This window comes from Delphinus delphis, chromosome 6 (genome assembly GCF_949987515.2).
Source record: "Delphinus delphis chromosome 6, mDelDel1.2, whole genome shotgun sequence".
Classification (NCBI taxonomy): domain Eukaryota; kingdom Metazoa; phylum Chordata; class Mammalia; order Artiodactyla; family Delphinidae; genus Delphinus; species Delphinus delphis.
Genome location: NC_082688.1, coordinates 7,826,448 through 7,843,721, shown reverse-complemented (window position 1 = coordinate 7,843,721; position 17,274 = coordinate 7,826,448). Strand labels below are relative to the sequence as shown.

The 17,274-nt window shown below is 58.3% G+C and overlaps 1 protein-coding gene across 1 annotated transcript in view; it reads right to left on the bottom strand.

The window, feature by feature from the left end:
* The window catches only part of EEIG1 (estrogen-induced osteoclastogenesis regulator 1), a 36,489-nt gene extending 23,934 nt beyond the window's left edge, over window positions 1-12,555 (bottom strand). The window contains exon 1 of the mRNA XM_060014087.1: window positions 12,043-12,555. Within this exon, the coding sequence (XP_059870070.1) occupies window positions 12,043-12,188 (146 nt within the window). The 5' untranslated portion in view covers window positions 12,189-12,555. The remainder of the gene's footprint in view (window positions 1-12,042) is intronic.
* Window positions 12,556-17,274: the final 4,719 nt, after the last annotated feature.

Below are 17,274 nucleotides of genomic sequence, written 5' to 3'. Positions count from 1 at the left end.
TGAACTGCTGGCTTTGACCAAGTGCTGGTCCAAACCCAGGCACCTGGGCGAAGGTGCCCCATCACCAAATGTGGCCCAGCCTGGCTCCTGTTTCCCGGGCCCCCTTCTGTGCGCCAGGTGCTGCTCAAGCACGCGCCCTCCGCAGACGCGGTCAGCACCCACGTCGCAGATGAGCAGATGGACACTCAGGGAGTCCGCAGGTCACTCAAGAGGTGAGGGGTGAACTGCACCTCCAAGCCCTACCTCAGGAGCCCACCGCCCACCCCCGCCCTGCAGGACCGCTGGGAAGATGCTCTAAGATAGAAAAGCTGTTCTCAGGGGACAGCAGCAGCCGTCAGTGTCCCTGCGCCTTGTGGGCTGAACCTTCACGAGTCTCAATACCAGGGAAGAGGCGGCCTTGAGACCAGTCTTGTCCTAAAGGAGGGGTGGTCATGAGGTCAAAGTGTACGGTCAGTGGGGCATGGCACTGGGCCAAACTCGTCAAGACCTGCTGGTGTTGGGGACCAAGCCTGGTCAATCCAGGGTCGAAGGGAGAGTGGGGAAATGTTCCTATAAAAGTCCATAAGGTCAGCTTCCTGCCTCCTGAGCATTTCCTACTTATCGGGCACTGAACTGAGAGCTCTCCCTGCCTGACCTCCTGGAGTCCACACCCCAAGCCTGGGAGGTAGCTACCATCATCCCCACATCGCAGGCAGGGAAACTGAGATTCAGAGCACAGAAGCCACCGACCCCAGGTCTGGCTGGGAGAGGGCCGTGATCTGATCTGAACCCATAGCTGTCTGACCTCAGAATCTTAAACTGGGCCCAGGCCCTAGAAATTCAAAGCAAGAAGCCGCAGCTGGGCTATAGTAGCTACGTTCCCTCCTCCGTTCCAGAACCCACGACTGTAAAACACGGAACTGTGGGGTTGGCTGTGCACAGGGAGTTTCCCTTCCTGAGCCCCTGAGATCCCCAGCGGGACCACTCACTCACAACGCAAGGGTACAGGAGGCAGATAGGCTGGGGACCAAGGCCAGGATCTGCCACTCACTGGACAGGACCTCTCTGGGCCTCAGTCACTGCCCTGCCCTGTCTCACGGGTTTGCTAAAAGGCCTAATGAGAGAACAGGGCCTGGCACATACCCAGAGGACACTCACACTGAAAGGGGGACATGGCCGCTACCATCGAAAGTAACTCTGAGATAGACGGTCCAGCAGGAAGCCAGGGCCCTGATGCAGGTCCCACTTCCCCACCCCAGGACCATGGATCAGGACATTTCCCCAGACCTTGAACCTGGCTGGGACGTCCTGGGAGGTGGACGGGCAGGTAGCCCAGGCATACTCAGGCCGCTCCTGGCTGACTCACGCCCGGGTGGTGTTTGAATCACCCAAGGGAGGGAAGAAACAGGAGGGAGGTATCCCCATCCCCGGAGCCCAGTTCCTTGAATAGCTGGACTCAAGTGAGTCACAGGGATGTCCCTGTCCTCTGAACCCCTACCCAACCCCATAGCCTTTCCCGAAAGCACCCTCCCCACAGCGATTGCAGACAAATTACTTCCTCTTCTGGACATGGGTCTTATTAATGGTGAAAATGAAAGGAGGCTTCCATGTCCCAGAGTGCAGGGGTCCTGGAGGCAGGGCCTTTGTTTCACTCACTGCTGCTTCCCATGTCCTAAGGATGGCACCTGGTACATGGGAGGTGCTCAGTAAGCCTCTGATGACTAAATTAGTGATATTCACAGCACTGCTCCCAATAAGGGCCACCCTAGACCTTCTTGCACTGATATTTCCACCTCTAGGAAAGGGGCCTCCAGCTGTGGTCAGGTCACGTTCTCCAGCCCTCTGTAGTCACTGAGGGGTCAGAGGTCATCACCATCTCTGGATCTGCCCCCACGTGTTCCCACTGCTCCACACCGCATTCCCCACGGCTCCCTGGACTTCTGAGGTGACCGAGGAATAATCAGGGACCACTCAGCCAGAGTCACGTCTCCTCAGAAAACCAGCACAGACTAAGACCTGCTTTGCTGGCCATCTTCAGCAGCTCTCTGAGATTCCAACCACAAGACAAAGGGCTCGGGGTCAGGTGGAACCAGGAGGCCCTGACTCACCCATCTCCACCTCCTGCCCAGACAGCTGATTCTCCTGCAGACTCATGGACTGACCCTGGGCTAATCGCTGCCCCTGCCATTCACTTGGTCCACACACATTAACTGAGCACCTACTACGAGCCAGGCCTGAGTGGGACACTGGGAAACAAACCTGGGCCTTGGTCTTGTCTGCATCCAAAAGGGGCATGGCCATTCTCACCCAGGTCCATGTGATTCCTCTTTAGCCGACAGGAAACCCTTAGGAGGTGCTGGAGCCCTGGGTCAGGCCTTCTGTCGCATTCAGGGAGAGTACCCAGTCAAAGGCCCATCCCCAAAGACAGCGGTCAGGGCCAGAGCAGGCAGGAGTGGCTGATGCCTCCCCTCCCGCACCGTGCTCAGCACTTCTTGGAGAGCTGATGTGTCTAATGGTCTCCCCTGGCTCATGGGCCCAAGGTCAGGGGCCATGGCTGTCTCGGCCAATGCTGGACCCAGTGCCCAGTGCAGGACCAGGGCAGCAGCCTGGCTCGAATCACAAATGTTTGCTGAATGGGTGAAACACAGGAAGAGAGAAGAGAAACAATTAAGGGGAGAGCAGGAGGAAGGTGAACCTTTCCTTCCTGCTCCCACCCCTGGATCCTCTCCAATGATTGCCCTGCATTAATACCAACCACTGCCAGCCTTTCCTGAGCACTTACTCTGTGCTGGGGGCTATGCTGGGTACCTAACGGGGGCGTGGGGGCAGGGGGGTGGTAACCCACTTAATCCAAGCACCAAGAAGGAGCTTATCACCCCATTTCACAGAAGAGGAAAGCGAGGCTCAGAGAGATCCGGTGGTCTGGCAGCCTTGGGAGCCTGCCCTCCTTCTGAACCGCCAAGCCCCACACCCAGCAGCCCCTGCCAGGGTTTGCAAGAGGCAGAAGGAAAATCCCCAGCCAGAGAAGACTGCCGGCAACTGCTGAGTTAAGGTTCATAAGTGATGCTTATTGGGTAGCGACGGTTCAGGCTGCCCTGCCAGAAAGACCCTGGAGAGACCTGAGGACCTCCTCCAGTCTCAGGTGCCCAGCACGACCAAAGGTGTGGGTGTCTCAAGGCCTTTCTCACACAAACACGTGCGCACGTCAGTGCTCGGCTGGCTGGCTCTCAGAGCAGTCCTGTGTAACCAGCCTCCTAGAAGCAGGACTTTACAGGTCCCAGAAGTCCTCTCCAGACATGACTGCCACCCCAATAAAGACAACATCATCCTGACTCATATCAGGATGGTTTTTTTTTAATCAGAATGCTTTTGAACTTCATATAAACGGCACCGCACAGCATGCTCTTGTGTCTGGCTTCCTTCCCTCGAGGTTGTTTGTGACACTGTCCTTGTCGTGAGTAGCAACGGCTGCTGCGTAGCAGGCTCGAGTTTTGTTTTTAATCATTCCATGATGACAGAGGTGGGAAACCGCTCCTCTCAGCTGACAGCCACCTCCCCTCCTACAATGTGGAGTCCCAAGTGGTCAACCCCATGGCTGCCCTTGGGGGTTCTAAAATACAACTCTGACTCTGATTCACACCCTTCTGTGGATCCCTGGTCAGAGAAGTCCCAGCCCCTCCCTGTGGCCTCCCCCGACCCCGAGCCCCCAGGCCACGAGCTCTTCCCTGCTCAGCACTCTTGCCCTTGCCTCCCTCTGCCCTGTGCTGCTCTTCTCTCCCCTCTCCCCCAACCTAATCACCTACTGTCCCTGGGACGGAGCCCAGCATCCATTCCTGGGCGCGGCACTGCAGGGCAGGGCACTGCGGGGCGGGGCTGGAACCCCGGGAAGCTGCACGGGGGCGGGGGGGGGGGGGGCCCACACACAGAAGGTGCGCAGGAACTTGTCCCTGAGGGACTGGGGGTTGGGGAGCCGCAGGTGTGCTGCCTCTGTGGGTCTGCAGAGAGTCCAGCACTCGCTCAGAGGAAGTGGTGGGAAGTAAGGGCGCCTTGCGTGCAAAAAGGGCGCAGACTTCTGCCTTCCCCAGCGCCCTCGCCAGCAGGTTTAGTCTGGTTTCAGCTGCCGGGTGCAGGGCCCTGTGCGAGCAGGTCGCCCTGATCTAGGGAGCCCTCCCGCCTCCACGTAGGAACCCGCACCCCATTTGTTGGAGGAGCAAGCCCAGGCTGAGAGGACAAGGCTGTTGGCCATGGTCACAGAGCCAGTGAGTAGCAGCCGAGGTGCCTCCCAGGGCAGGCACCAGCCCCCGCCCCGCCCCATCCCCCTAGGAGCATCCCCACTCCACACACAGGGTCCACCTGACACAACCCATCGGTGCGGCCAGCTGCCTCTCAATCGCAGCCTCTGAGCCCAAGGCAGTGCCCAGCTGCATGGTATGCAGGCGAGGGCTGCTCCTGACACGCGCTGATACCTCCCGCACCAGGGTGGGGAGGGGCTGGGCCCAAGCAACTGGTGGTGACTGGCACTTGGTCCGGCACCATCAGCGCCCACACTGGTTCAGGGCCAAGGGAGAAAAGTTCCAGCCCTGCGCCAGCGCCAACCCTCAGCAGGAAGCCCCAGGAGCGTGATGCAACAGAGGCCACTCCGTGCTAAGACGCTTGGCCCACAGAGGTGTACAAGGCCAAAAGAGGCCAGGGAAGGCCTCCCAGAGGAGGTGGCTCTCAGGCCGAGCAGGAGGTCAGCCAGGTGAAGAAGCGGGGGAAGGGAGCTTGAGGACAAGGCAACTGCAGAAGCAAACAACTAGAAAAGTAAGGTGTGGTAAAAGTCAGGGAGCACCAGGGGCCTGCCGCCCACCGAGGGCCCCTGGCTTTCTCCCCTGCTCCCCCGTCCCCCAGCAGTCTGCCCTCTGCCTCACGTGGGGGGGGCGGTCTTCCGCCTGCCAGAGTGGGTCCTAGAACTGGCTGTGCAGAGGGCTCCTTCCCGCAGGCAGAAGCCCCCTACACCCTAGTCCCACCCCACCCCGGGAGCACTCCAGCTCTCACTGGCTCGGAGCCAAGCGCCCCAAGACAGGGCAGGTTCAAGCCAACAGAGACAAGAAAGTGCACAGGCCCCACTGGGGACCCTGAGCTCCAGCGTGACGCCCAGCTCCTTAGACACTAGGTGTGCTCCTCACCTGCTTCCCACCCCTCCGGAAGTAGCCTCTCCCCACAGCACCCCTAGAATCATGAGACAGAGACAGCACCCCAGTCAGTCCTGGCCCACAGGGAAGTTCCAGCTGCCACAGAAGGGCAACTGAGGTGCGCCATCCAGCCCACCACCCTGACTCAGCCAGGGATGGAAGGATGGGCGGCAGCACATCCAGTGCCTCGACCACGTGCCAGGAGCCGAGCTAGACGTTTGACAGGCATTATCTCACTTGGTCCTCCCCAGAACACTGCGAGGCAGACACCAGCAGCCCCTGAGGCTTAGAGACTGAGCCCCTTGCCCAAGGTCAAACAGGTGACAAGAGGCAGAGGACGGGAATGTCCTCCCCAGGCCTGTGCAGGGCAAGCCACCAGCCTGACCAAAGAGGCAGCACGTCCTCCATCGGGGCTCTTTCCTCCCAACTGCGGGCTGGCCACTCCCAGTTGACATCTGGGCAGATGGGGGGTTGGGTGGTTCCAGGCCTGCATTTGAGAGCCATTCCAAGCCCAGGCCACCAAAAGAAGCTCACAGCAGAGACAGAGGGTTTGCAACGACAGTCCTAAGCAGACACCAAGGCCAGGCACAGGCTTGGGCAGCTTCAGGCCTCACCAAGGCCACCAACGGCACAGTGTGACCTCGTGGAGAGCCAGAAGGCCCAAGGGAGACAGACCTCACAGAGCACATCTGAGGCCCTGGGGGCAGGTCTGGTAGCCCCAGAACAGAAAGCACTTGCCAGGCCAAGTGGATAATGAAGAGAGACAGCCCTCGCCCTCGCCCCAAATTAGTTCCAGGTCTCGTTCTAAGCAAATCTGATGTCTCTCCCCTGCTCAAACCTTTCCGCGTCTGTCTGATGAGATGAGGATAAATCTATATCGGTTGCCACGGGTGCTATACTGCTCCTCCCAGCAGTGGGCAAGTGACCGCAGGGTCACCACCCAGCAGTCACCAGACTCCACATACTGAGTCCCCAGGCTCGCGAGGCCCGTGAGCAGACATGCTAGCAGCTCTCACGAGGTCCAGGCAGGGCTTCGCGAATGCAAGTCAGGACTCCCAGGTACTGAAGAAGCAGAGCTCAAAAGCATTCGGGGCCCTCCGACACACGGTGTGGTTGCTACTGAGAACCCCTGGCCAGAGCAGCTCCCAGAACAGAGATCAAAGTGAGGAACACGCCTCAGGGAACAGGCCTCGGGGAACAGCCCTGGCTCCACAGGGCCAGATCACCTCGGGTCAGGGCTCTGCCAATGCCAGGCTGGCAGGCAGGTGGCAGGGGCTGCCAGGGTGGCACCTGCCAATGGTGTGGCCAGCTGGCGGCAAAGGCTGGGCTCAAGGAGCAGACACCAAGGCCATGCACAGGCTGACCCCGAGGGAGCCCGCAGCTGGCCTGGTGCCACAGCCTGGCTGCCATGGGTGGTCTCTGCAGCCTGCCAGCAAGATTTCTCTCCACAAGCACCCGCCTCCTCAGGCCCCAGCCTGTGCACGGAAGGCCTTCCACAGGGGCCCCGGGGAGCAGGCTGGCCCGAGCAAATGAGGGAGGCAGACCACCGTCAGGGATCCAAGGGCATGCAGGGGGTCAGGAGGAGCCCAGAGCAGGCAGCCCACGGAGGAGGCAGCGCAAAGCCCCTTGGGCCACATGCTGCCACGTGACACCGTTGCTCGATCTTCTTATTTAAAAGATTTTTGTTTATGCTGTCAAAAACTCTTAGAGCACTGTATACGGCAACAAAACCCCAGCCGCATTTGGCCACCGTGCACTCTCTGAACTTCCATCTTCCGGCACCTACTAAGTGCTGGGTGTGCTGCCAGGAACTTGAGGACAAGGAAACCCACCTGCCGGCTCTACCCGCCCACCTTCTCGCCAGTGTGCCCACTCTTCTCCCTCTGCCTGCCACGGCCCAGCCAGGCCACAACTCCAACTTCCCTTACTGAGTACCGGTGAGGCACCCTGGCATCTTCTCCACCTGGCAGCCAAGAGCCAGCATCCTAATCGGCAAACCGGGCACACTGACCCCCTGCCCGTCGGCTGGACCCCCAAAGCCAGGAACTGTCCAGCCCAGCTACCCCCATCTTCATCGACTGCAGCCAGCCCCATGCTGCCCCTCTCCATACCCCAACCACGCCAGCCCCTTGCCTAGATCACTGACCAAGTGCCTTCCAGCTGGGGGCCTCTGCCTGACCTCTTCCCAAACTCATGGAGCTTATGTTTTCAGGATGGGGCACGTCACTGTGATAGGGAGGGCTTTCCCTTTGGCCCACAAGGCTCCCATGAAGAGTCCCTTCCTCAGGGAAGCCCTTCCTCTGTGATGCCCACAGGCACACTGCCCCCACCCCATGGGGAGCTCCATGGGAGCAAGGCTGTCTGGTCCCGGTCACCTCTGAAAGAAAGTCCAGGGCCAAGAGGGTGCTCGGTAAATGTGGAAAAGGGACCTGCGCCTGCCAGCCTCCTCCCCCTCCTCCCCCTGCCCCCTCCCCACTCGGCCTCCAGAGCTCCCGATCTGTGAAGGGAAGTGGATGCCCTGCCTGCCTTAGGGTCCCACTGCACCTCCACCTCCCTGGACCCTCGGGCCCAAGAGACAGAACTGTGTGTCCATCTCCACACGACCCTCCCTCCACATTAAGATGTGCATGACAGCAGGCCTCGCAGGGCAGCAGATTCAAGTGGCAGCTGCATCCTTTTCCAAGGAGGGAGGGAGAGGGCCTCGGGGAAGTAGAAGCCCAGCCAAGCCTGTGGTGTGTGTGTGCAAAGACCTGGCCTCCCCAGGCCCGGGCACAGGGCCTCCAGCTGCAGAGCTGACCTGTCCAAGGTCTTCTTCATGCCCCCCACAAATCCCAAACATCCCTCGGAGGTCTCCCGTCCCGGCCTGCTCAAGGCCAGGCCCACAGAGAGAAGTCAGTACCTGTATTCTGAGCAGGCATGCCCTCTTTCAAAAGGCTGCCCAAATAAAAACCCCACTGAAGAGACAGTTGAGAATTCAAAGCTGCCAAAAAGAAAGGACGGGTGGGAGCCTGCCCAAGTCACACAGTCTGCTTCTTAGACAGCCTGGCACCCAAGTGCAGAGCAGCAAGAGCCATCGGAGGGGCCCCTCTTCTCTTTCTGGCCCAGCAAAGAGGGGTACTGCACAGCGGGTAGAAGTTGGGGCCAACCAGAGCCCATCCGGCTGTGCCATTAGCTCCTCCTACGAAGTGACCCTGAACAAGTGACTTCTCTGCCCCCAGCCTCAGTTTCCCCATCCACTGGCCAAGGAGGCTCGCTCTGCCTGTCTCCTCCAGAGAGGACTTGCTGTAAGGTAAATCAACGCCTCCCTCTCGCTCCCTCCCGCCACCAGCCACGTGCATGGGGCAGGCCACAGGACCAGTGCCAGCTGGGCACAGAGACCTCTCAGGATGTTTGGGATTCCTCCTGCCTGAAAGACAGATTGGCTCAAGGCTGGAAGCCTGTGCCCAGCCTGCCCTAGGGAGACCACAGCCTGGTCCACTGCTTCCCGACTCACTAGACTTGGCTGGGATGCATCCCCCCTGGGACCCCTAGGAAAGCCTCCCAGATGCCATTTGGATGCGTCTGCTGGAAGGCCTCTAGGCAGAGACGTTGGCAAATGCCCATTGTGCCCCAGTGCCAGCCCGTGCCTGGCACCAACTCCACAGCAGTGGACTTCAGCCCCACCCCCACCTGTGGCCCAGAGGCCCCTTTTCCTCAGATCTCACAGGATGTAGCCCAGTGCCTTGAAATGATCCAAATCTGGATTTCCCTGTACCACCCAATCCACTAAAAAGAACCTCCTTCAAAGGTCTGAGGACATGACATGAGGCTGTAGCTGCTTCAAGCCCTCTGCCACCAAGGCAAGGCAGGGCCTTGGAGCCGGACCTGCCCACGTTTAAATCACAGCTCTGCCACTCTCTTGCTGAGTGACACGGGTCCATCACTTTAGGTCTCTTGACCCCAATTTCCTCCTCAGCTCACGGGGTGGTTCAAGGACTCAGCTGATCATGCATTCGAGGTGCTCAGCAGGTCCCTGGCATCTAATAATGCACAATCAAAGGCAGCTTAAACCCTAATGATAAAATGGTTATTTTCCCAATTGCATTTCTAGCCAGATGACCTCGCCGGATGGCCGAGAGGATGAACAGACACAGCACGTGCAAAAACACTCAGCACGGCACCTGGCACGTAGCACTGAACATGGTAGCTGTGAGGATTATGGTTCATAAGGAGGCCTCAGAAAGATGAGGCTGGGGAACAGTGCAATGTACCACCTGTTCTACCTGCTCAAAGTGGGTCAGGCTGGAGCTGTGTACCCAGCTGTTGCCATGGCACCCAACACACAGGGAAACACTCTAGCTAGGAGGGTGGCTGCTGCAGGAGTGGAGGCTTGGGCCTGCTTTGCTCAGACACCACCCATGCTGCCACCACCCCCACTCCCTGGGACATGTCAGGGGTCTCCGGGGTTACGGACAGTGTGCTAATAAACTAAGCAGGTCTCGTCACCCCTGACCCTACCCCACCTCCAAAACAATAGGGCCTTGGCCCTCTGGAGAGGTGGGCTGTGAGGAAGGGCTCCCAGGCTGCAGACCAGGGTGTGTGGCATGGGAGTGGAAGGGTAGGAACCCAGGAACCCCCCTCTGCTGGGCAAAAGCCAAAGCAGCTGTAAAGCAGCCTCAGGTCCCAAGGTGTGTGTTCCCTCCAGACACACATGCCCAGCAGCAAACAGGTACCCAGAGCCCATAAGTGCCAAGTTGTGTGGGGTTCAATGTCAGCTCTTCCCTCCTCATGCCACTCAGGTTTCATCCAGGATGAGGGCTGGGAAAGCCTGTTTAGGCAGGCTCAGCCGGGTTCAGGGAATCCATGGCCCCTTGCCAAGAGGGAGGAAGGGGAGAGAGAGGTGAAATCCAGACACTGTGGGCTGAGACCTGGAAATTTCCAGACTTTCCCGGATGAGGGGGCAGGTTTAGGGCAATTGAAAGGCTGACAGGTAGGGTGACAGTGGCCCCAGGGCCTGGGAAGCCAGCTGAGACCTCAGCCTGGGGCTGAATACTAATTCTTCAGTAGGATCCAAGACCCTGCCCCCAGCCCTCAGGTCAGATGTAGGCCCTCTGCTGACTCCACCTGGTCCGCCCAAGACCTAGGAGGGGCTGGGGCCTGGGCCCCTCTACCATAGTAACAACAGCTGCTGCAACAGTCTGCCTGGTCAGACATGGTATACACAGTACCCATTCCCCATCACAACTCTAGGGGTGGGTATGACTTCTCCCATTTCACAGAAGAAGAAACTAAGGCTCAAAGGCAGAACAGGCTAAAAGCACATCCTGAGTTTGAATCTGGGCTCTGCTGTATTAACGCAGAGAAATCACTCCCTCCTTGAGCCTCTGAGCCACCCCTATAAAATGGGAATAACAACAGTACAGGCCTCCCCCAACCTCCACTCTGCTCCATGGCATAGTCAACAGGTTAAGTGAGAGGTGCCAGTAAAACAGGGAGCAAAGCACCAGTAACTGCTGGTTCTTGGAATCAGAGAGGTTAGGTAACTTGCCCTAGGTCACCCGGCCACTCACTGGCTGACCCCAGGCCCTAGCTCTGAGCACCACAGCCCTTTCCCAGAAAGGCTGGGCTACTCTGTGGGTGGCCACGGGATCACAGGCTTCCCAGGCAACGAGGACAGCCTCCCACCCCCACAGCAAAGGGCAGCCCTTGTCTGAATTCCTCAGATAAGCAGCTCCCAGCCTGAGCGGACCCAAGTGCACAGAAAAGACACCCCACCCTGTCCCACACTGGAGATTCCTAAATCTGGGTTAGGCTGTATGCCTCCTCTCCCTCCTCCCAGCAGAACATTCGACCACCAGATTCATCCAACAGGTCTCCAAACAGGCCAAGTTCAGTTGACAACTGCAAGCCACTTACTCCCTCTTTCTGGGCCTCAGTTTCTCCATCTGTAACAGGCACCCCATCTCAGAACTGTGAGGCAGCTCCAGCTAACTGGGCCCACAAGGAGGCCTGAGGAGCAAAGGGACAGACCAAGGAAGGGAGCCAGTGGGTCACAGGCACTGGGCCAGGCCCTGCACCGCATTCTCTCTGCTGAAACTTCTTCACAACTGTGACAGAGAGACCTGTATTGGGCCCACAAAGTGGCCGAGCTAGGACTCAAACTCCCATCTGTCACACTCCAGGACTATGTGACCCCAGATGGGCCCAGGCAGTGGGCGCAGCTTGGGAACTCAGCCGCCCTCAGCAATGAGCCGGGCAGCTGGACCTGCAGGATGGGGAAGAACACAAAAACTAAACTTGACCGAGCCTCTTTCTTTCAGAGAGGGCAGCAGCCTCCTTGACAAGGGCATTTGCAATGCAAAGCAGTCCAGCTCCAGCCAGAAGAGGGCAGTGACTCAGAGGGGGCTGGGCAGGCCAAAATCCAGCCACCACCCTCCAGCCAGACCAGGAGTGCCTGGGGCTGGACCTTCCCAGGAGCCAGGGAGTGCCAGGGAACCTGTGGCTGGCCCGGGCTCTAAATCATATGACAGCCCGAGTGGCCAGCTGGGTGCAAGATGCCCTGGAACACTCCTCCCCTTCTCAGCCCTTCGAGGCCAAACCCCACTGGGCTCTTCATACAAGTCTGCAGAATGGGCCTACTGTGGGCTGTGTGCAAGGCCCCATGAGGGGGCTGAAACAACAGACCCCCAGGTATCCGGCTGGTCACCTGCAGATGGGTGCCCAGCACCCTTCCAGCTTCCTCAGGCCTCAGACCTCTCAGATCACTCAGTCCTGCCTTGTGCAAACCTGCCCCAGACACACATAATCTCCAGGACTCTCTGGACCCCAAGAGGCACTTCCACACTCGCCAAGTGACTAGATCTGGCTCATTATCCCCCTTCCCTGCAGGGATCCCTGCCCCAGCTCCTACCTTGACGACAAGCTGACAAAATCCCCGCCATCCAGCAGCCGGACCTTGCAGAAGAGGACCCCATTCACGAAGGGGACCGCAGTCAGCTCCTCCAGGGTGAAAGTGGTTTGGAATTTGAATTTCTTCTTCTTCATCAAAAAAGCCATGAGCGAGTTCCCTGAGTCTGAAGCCCCGAAGGCCAAAAAAAGGGGGGGAGCCAGAAATCCCCAGGATTCCTTTCCCTACACCACACCCCCTCCTCAAAACACCAGAGCCGGATCCCGCCCAGATGGTAGCTGAGGCGGCAGAGCGGATGGGGATCTGAGTCCAGAGGGCCCTGGTCTGAACTACCAGTCCAGTTCGCAGGCCGGCTGGCTTCACCCTCGGGGAGCTGGGGCTTGGAGGGGTTCGGAGTGGCCGGGGGCTTCACCGGCATGTAAACACTGGGGCATGGCCCAGGAGTCAAGGGAAGGGGTGGCGGGCGGCGCGCAAGCGGCCGCGCTGGCGGACAGCATCCCGAGCCGCGGTCCCTGGGGAGCTCACGCCGCGCGACTGGACGCGGCGGGCGGACCGGTGAGACTGAGAGCGATGGGCGGCCCGGTGAGGCCGAGGGCGGCCCCGCCCCCGCCCCGCTGGCGGCCGGGGGTAGGCGCCCACGCCGCGCCCACGCCGCGCCCACGCTCCCGCTCCTGGGTGCCAGGCAGCCGCACAGGTAAGTCCGGGGAGGCTGAGGGCACCCCCAGGGGGCGGCCGGGAGTTCTAGGGGCCTCTCCGGGAGGCGCGTCGGGGACGCTCCGGGCCAGGAACGTCAGGCCACTGCCCCCTCCCGGCGGGCACCGGGCCGGGCTCCAGGCAGCAGGGGCGCCGCCTCCTCCTCGGTCTTGGGTCCTGCTCCGCGGGTCCCGCTCCGCGGGCCCCGGCGGAGCTGAGGCGCCCCTCCGGCCGGCCGGTGGCGCCCACCTCACCCGCCTCACCCGCCGCCTCTGGCCAGCACCCCCGCGAGCAGCAGCGCCGCCGCCTGCGATCCCGACGCCACCGCCCGCCAGACGCTGCGCGGCCCAGCTCGGAGAATGCCGAGGCCCAGCGCGGCCGCCCGCGGAGCCGCCGCTGAGCGCGGGAGGGGCGGGGCGCCAGGAGCTCAGCCCGCCCACGATTGGGCGGCCCGGCGGGGCGGGAGCGGAGTGCGATTGGCGGACGGCGGCGTGGGGCGGGACTCGCGGGAGGCCGCGGCAGCTCGAGGCGTTCGGATTGGTGCGTCGCCCATCTGGGCCCGCCTCCCCGGTCCGGGCGGAGCGGAGAGAAAAGGCTAGGGGCCCTGGGGAGGCAGTGGGAGGTCGCGGGGCGGAAAGCCGGGGCCGGCAGGCCGGCAAAGAGAAGGGCGCGAGCAAAAGAAAAGGAGAAACAATGACGAGAAGAAACAATATGAGCACTATGGCTGAAGTGGCCCTCCAGTGTCCTTCCAGATTTGAGTTCATTGACGAGTAGATCAGGCCCGGAAGGTAGCGAGTCCCATTTTTCAGAAAACACACCCAAGAGAGGTGGCCGGAACTAGACCATGCAGGTGTTTGGCTTCGAATCTCTATTTCTCAGCACTGAGGAGGAAAGTGCCTGCAAAGGCTTCGCCAGGGCTTGAGTTAAAACAGTTCATCACGCAACCTGTGATAGAACCATCTTCTCCCTTTCCAAGCTTCTATCAAAGCCTTTTGTTGTTGATTAGCTTCTTACCTAGTTATGGCTGGTCTCCCTGACTGCATTAACTGCCCTGGACACAGAGACCAATTCAGGAGCTTTTTATTTCCCAGGCCTTCAACATATTGCAGTTCATTGATTCAGTCCCCAAATGTTTAGGTGCCCCTGAGCCAGGCTCGGATTTAGGAGTGAGAGTGGTGGGCCTGCCATCTCCAACCTCGCCAAGCTCAAGATCAGGTGGAGAAGCAGACAGGGACACAGGCAGAGACAAATCTGGTGGATGAGGACTGTAATGGGGGACTTAACAGGAAACTCAGTGGAGGCAGGGGTGGAGGGGAGGGGGACTCAGAGAGAATGCCTCACAAAGTTATCCAAGCCACTGGCAGGATGCATACCCTGAGTCAGGCAGGGTCTAGGCAGAGGGAGCCTCAAGAGGCCTGGCAGCCAGAGAGTGCAATGCCCACAGAAAGCTGTGAGTACCTCCATGCTCCTGCATTGTGGCTCTTTGAGAGATGCAGGAGGTGAGAGGTATGGCTGGAAGGCCTGTAATGGCTGGATCTTGCAGAGTCTTGTAGATCAGAGGAAGGAGGGGAGCTACGCACACGTTTTGAGTGGGAGAGTGACCCAGACAGATTTGCTTTTTGTTAGAAGAAGGTTGCTCTGACTACAGGTAGTGTGGAAGAGAGAAGATGGGAAACAGGGGTGAGGGGCCTGTTGTGGTGATCCAGGCCAGAGATGATGACAGCGGAACCACAGCACTGCAGGAAAACTGGAGTCCAAGAAGCATTTGAAAGACAGAATCAAGTGCACCTGGGGATGAGTTCGGTTGGGCCATGTATCTGAGGACTCAGATTTCTGATTCCCTCCTGATTCCCAGCCATAAAATGGGTGGCAACCTGTACTTCTCTCCAGTTTGTCCCATAATTTGAAAAACACAGTTAGCCAGATAGGAGAAGAATGATAATAGCAGCTCCCAGTACTTTTATGTATCCCCATGTACAGCCAGGGAAGTTGAGGCCTGGAGAGTTTAAATTACTTGACTAGGGTCCTGACCCTGGAGCACAGGCATTAGAGTGCTAAGCTGTGCTGCTCACACTGGGGTAGGAGTGGGGGTTCTCACTAATCCTGGCTGGACCTGCTCCACAGGGGAAAGGCCTGTGGCTATCTGACCCCAGAAGGGGATTTCGGAGGAGGGAGCCAGCCAAGGATGTCCCAAGGCCCGGCTGACTTCTCAGCTGTGACCGTGAGTAACCCCAGGCCTCTCCAACAGGAAGCAGGGTGGGCCTGGCTGCCAGACTTAGCTCTGGTGGGGTACTTATCTCTCTGAGCCTCTGGGCTGGGAACCCAGGAAGTTCCCCTTCCCTCATTTCCTAGATGGGTCCTGGTTAAGGGAGAGAGCTAGGTGCCAGGACAGGATGCCGCATTTGGGGCGAGACAAGCCTGAGTTAGGATCCTGGTTCTGCTGCATATTGGTAGTATGGCCTTGGTTTGAAACACCAAGGCTCAGGGACTCCAAACCGAGAGGGGGTTCAGTATGGTCTGGCTAGGATCGCTTGCCCTGGAGCCAACAGAACTGGGTCCGAAATCTGGCTGACACAACACCGACACCTGTGTCACACACACTTTGGGTATAGTTTTGCATGCATAGGAAGGAATCTTGAAGGAGGCACTCTAAACTTTCCCATCTCTGAGCCACAGTTTCTTCGTCTGTAAATTAGGAATAAGAATATCAACCTTTGGGACTTCCCTGGTGGTCCAGGGGTAAAGAATCCACCTTCCAATGCAGGGGACAGGGGTTCGATCCCTGGTCAGGAAACTAAGATCCCACATGCCGCGGGACAACTAAGCCCTGGTGCTGCAACTACTGAGCTCGTGTTCCACAACTAGAACCCGCGTGCCGCAAACAACGGGGCCCATGCACTCTGGACCCCGCCTGCCACAACTAGAGAGAGAATAAAAACCCGCACACCACAACTAGAGAGAAGTCCACGCCACAACTAGAGAGAAGCCCGCGCCACAATGAAGACCCTGCGTGCCACAACGAAGACCCGATGCAGCCAAAAATATAAAGAAAATAAAGAAAGAGAATAAATAAATATTAAAAAAAAAAAAAAAAGAATATCAACCTTTCCAGAAGAGGCTGTGCCTGCAAAAGGCTCAGGCCTGGAGGGACGTGGGGATCTGAGTGAGAAGTCAGCAGGGAGCTCCAGGCTGGTACTTCCTTACTTCCCCAGCCCCCTAAATTCCCAAGCATAGCCTGTCCTTCCTCCCTGAGGCCCTGACCGGACATATGAGGAAACCAGTACCTAATAAGATAATTCAGACAAGTAAGTGGTCTGGAAAAGGAATCCCAGGAGAATTTGAGAGAAGATGATCGGATTGGGAGTCCTGATTTAGATGATCAAGGAAGGCCTCTGCAAGGCGTTATCTCAGCCCAGACCTACATAAGAAGGGGGCCCCAAGCACAGGAAGCTCTGGGAGCAGAGGCAGGAGCTGGCATGTTTCCAGGACTCTGTGTGCCTGGAGGGGAGTGTGTGGAGGGAGGAGAGAGAGGCGTGGAGTCAGGCAGGAGCCGGCTCACGTGGACCCTCTGGGCCTGGGAGGAGTTTAGGTTTTAGTCTAAGCCCAAAAGGACACCATGGGAGGATGTAACCAGGTTGGTGACAAGATCCAAAATACCTTTATGAAAGTGCTTTCCAGTTGTTTGGAAGGTTGTTTCCGGTTCTTTCCGTTCTTTGGAGAACGGATTGATCGTCAGCAGGCGAGAACAGAGGCAGGCAGACAGGTGAGGAGCCTATTACAGCCATTCCAACGGGAAACTGGTGGCTCAGAGGGAACACTCGTGGAGAAGTGATAATAGTTACCCACTAGAACTTTTGAATATTCCCAGGATTTTGAATTTGACTGAACGGCACCAGGTTCTCCTAGTCAGGAGGTAAGTGAGCACTAAGCACTGGAACAGGAGTGAGGGAGGAGTAGAGGGGAATGGAGGAACTGCGTGGGACATCAGCCTGTAGAACAGAATCACAGCTGGAGAAAGTGGGGGTACCCTTAGAGTCCTTACCTTTATCTGGCCCTAGACAAACTCTTGTGATGCTATCTTCTTCTTTTTCGTTACAGCATGAGCTTCACAGGATCAGACACCTCACCCATGGTGTCCCCACTTCCAGTTCATGGCCTGTCACATGATAGACAGTCAATAAGTGGCTGTCCAAGGGATGGATGCATATATATCATGCATATGCATATATCCATACATATGTATGCGTGTATATATGAATGGATAGATGTGTGGATGGACGGATGGGTGGGTGGATGGATGACTGTAGATTTAACCTCGTCACCTCCTATTTTAAAACTCCTTGGTGTTGCCAATAACTATCAAAATTCAATATGCACAAGTCCATTTAAAGTAAGTTACCCAGGGCTTCCCTGGTGGCGCAGTGGTTGAGAGTCCGCCTGCCAATGCAGGGGACACGGGTTCGTGCCCCAGTCCGGGAGGATCCCACATGCCGCGGAGCAGCTGGGCCCGTGAGCCATGGCCGCTGAGCCTGCACGTCCGGA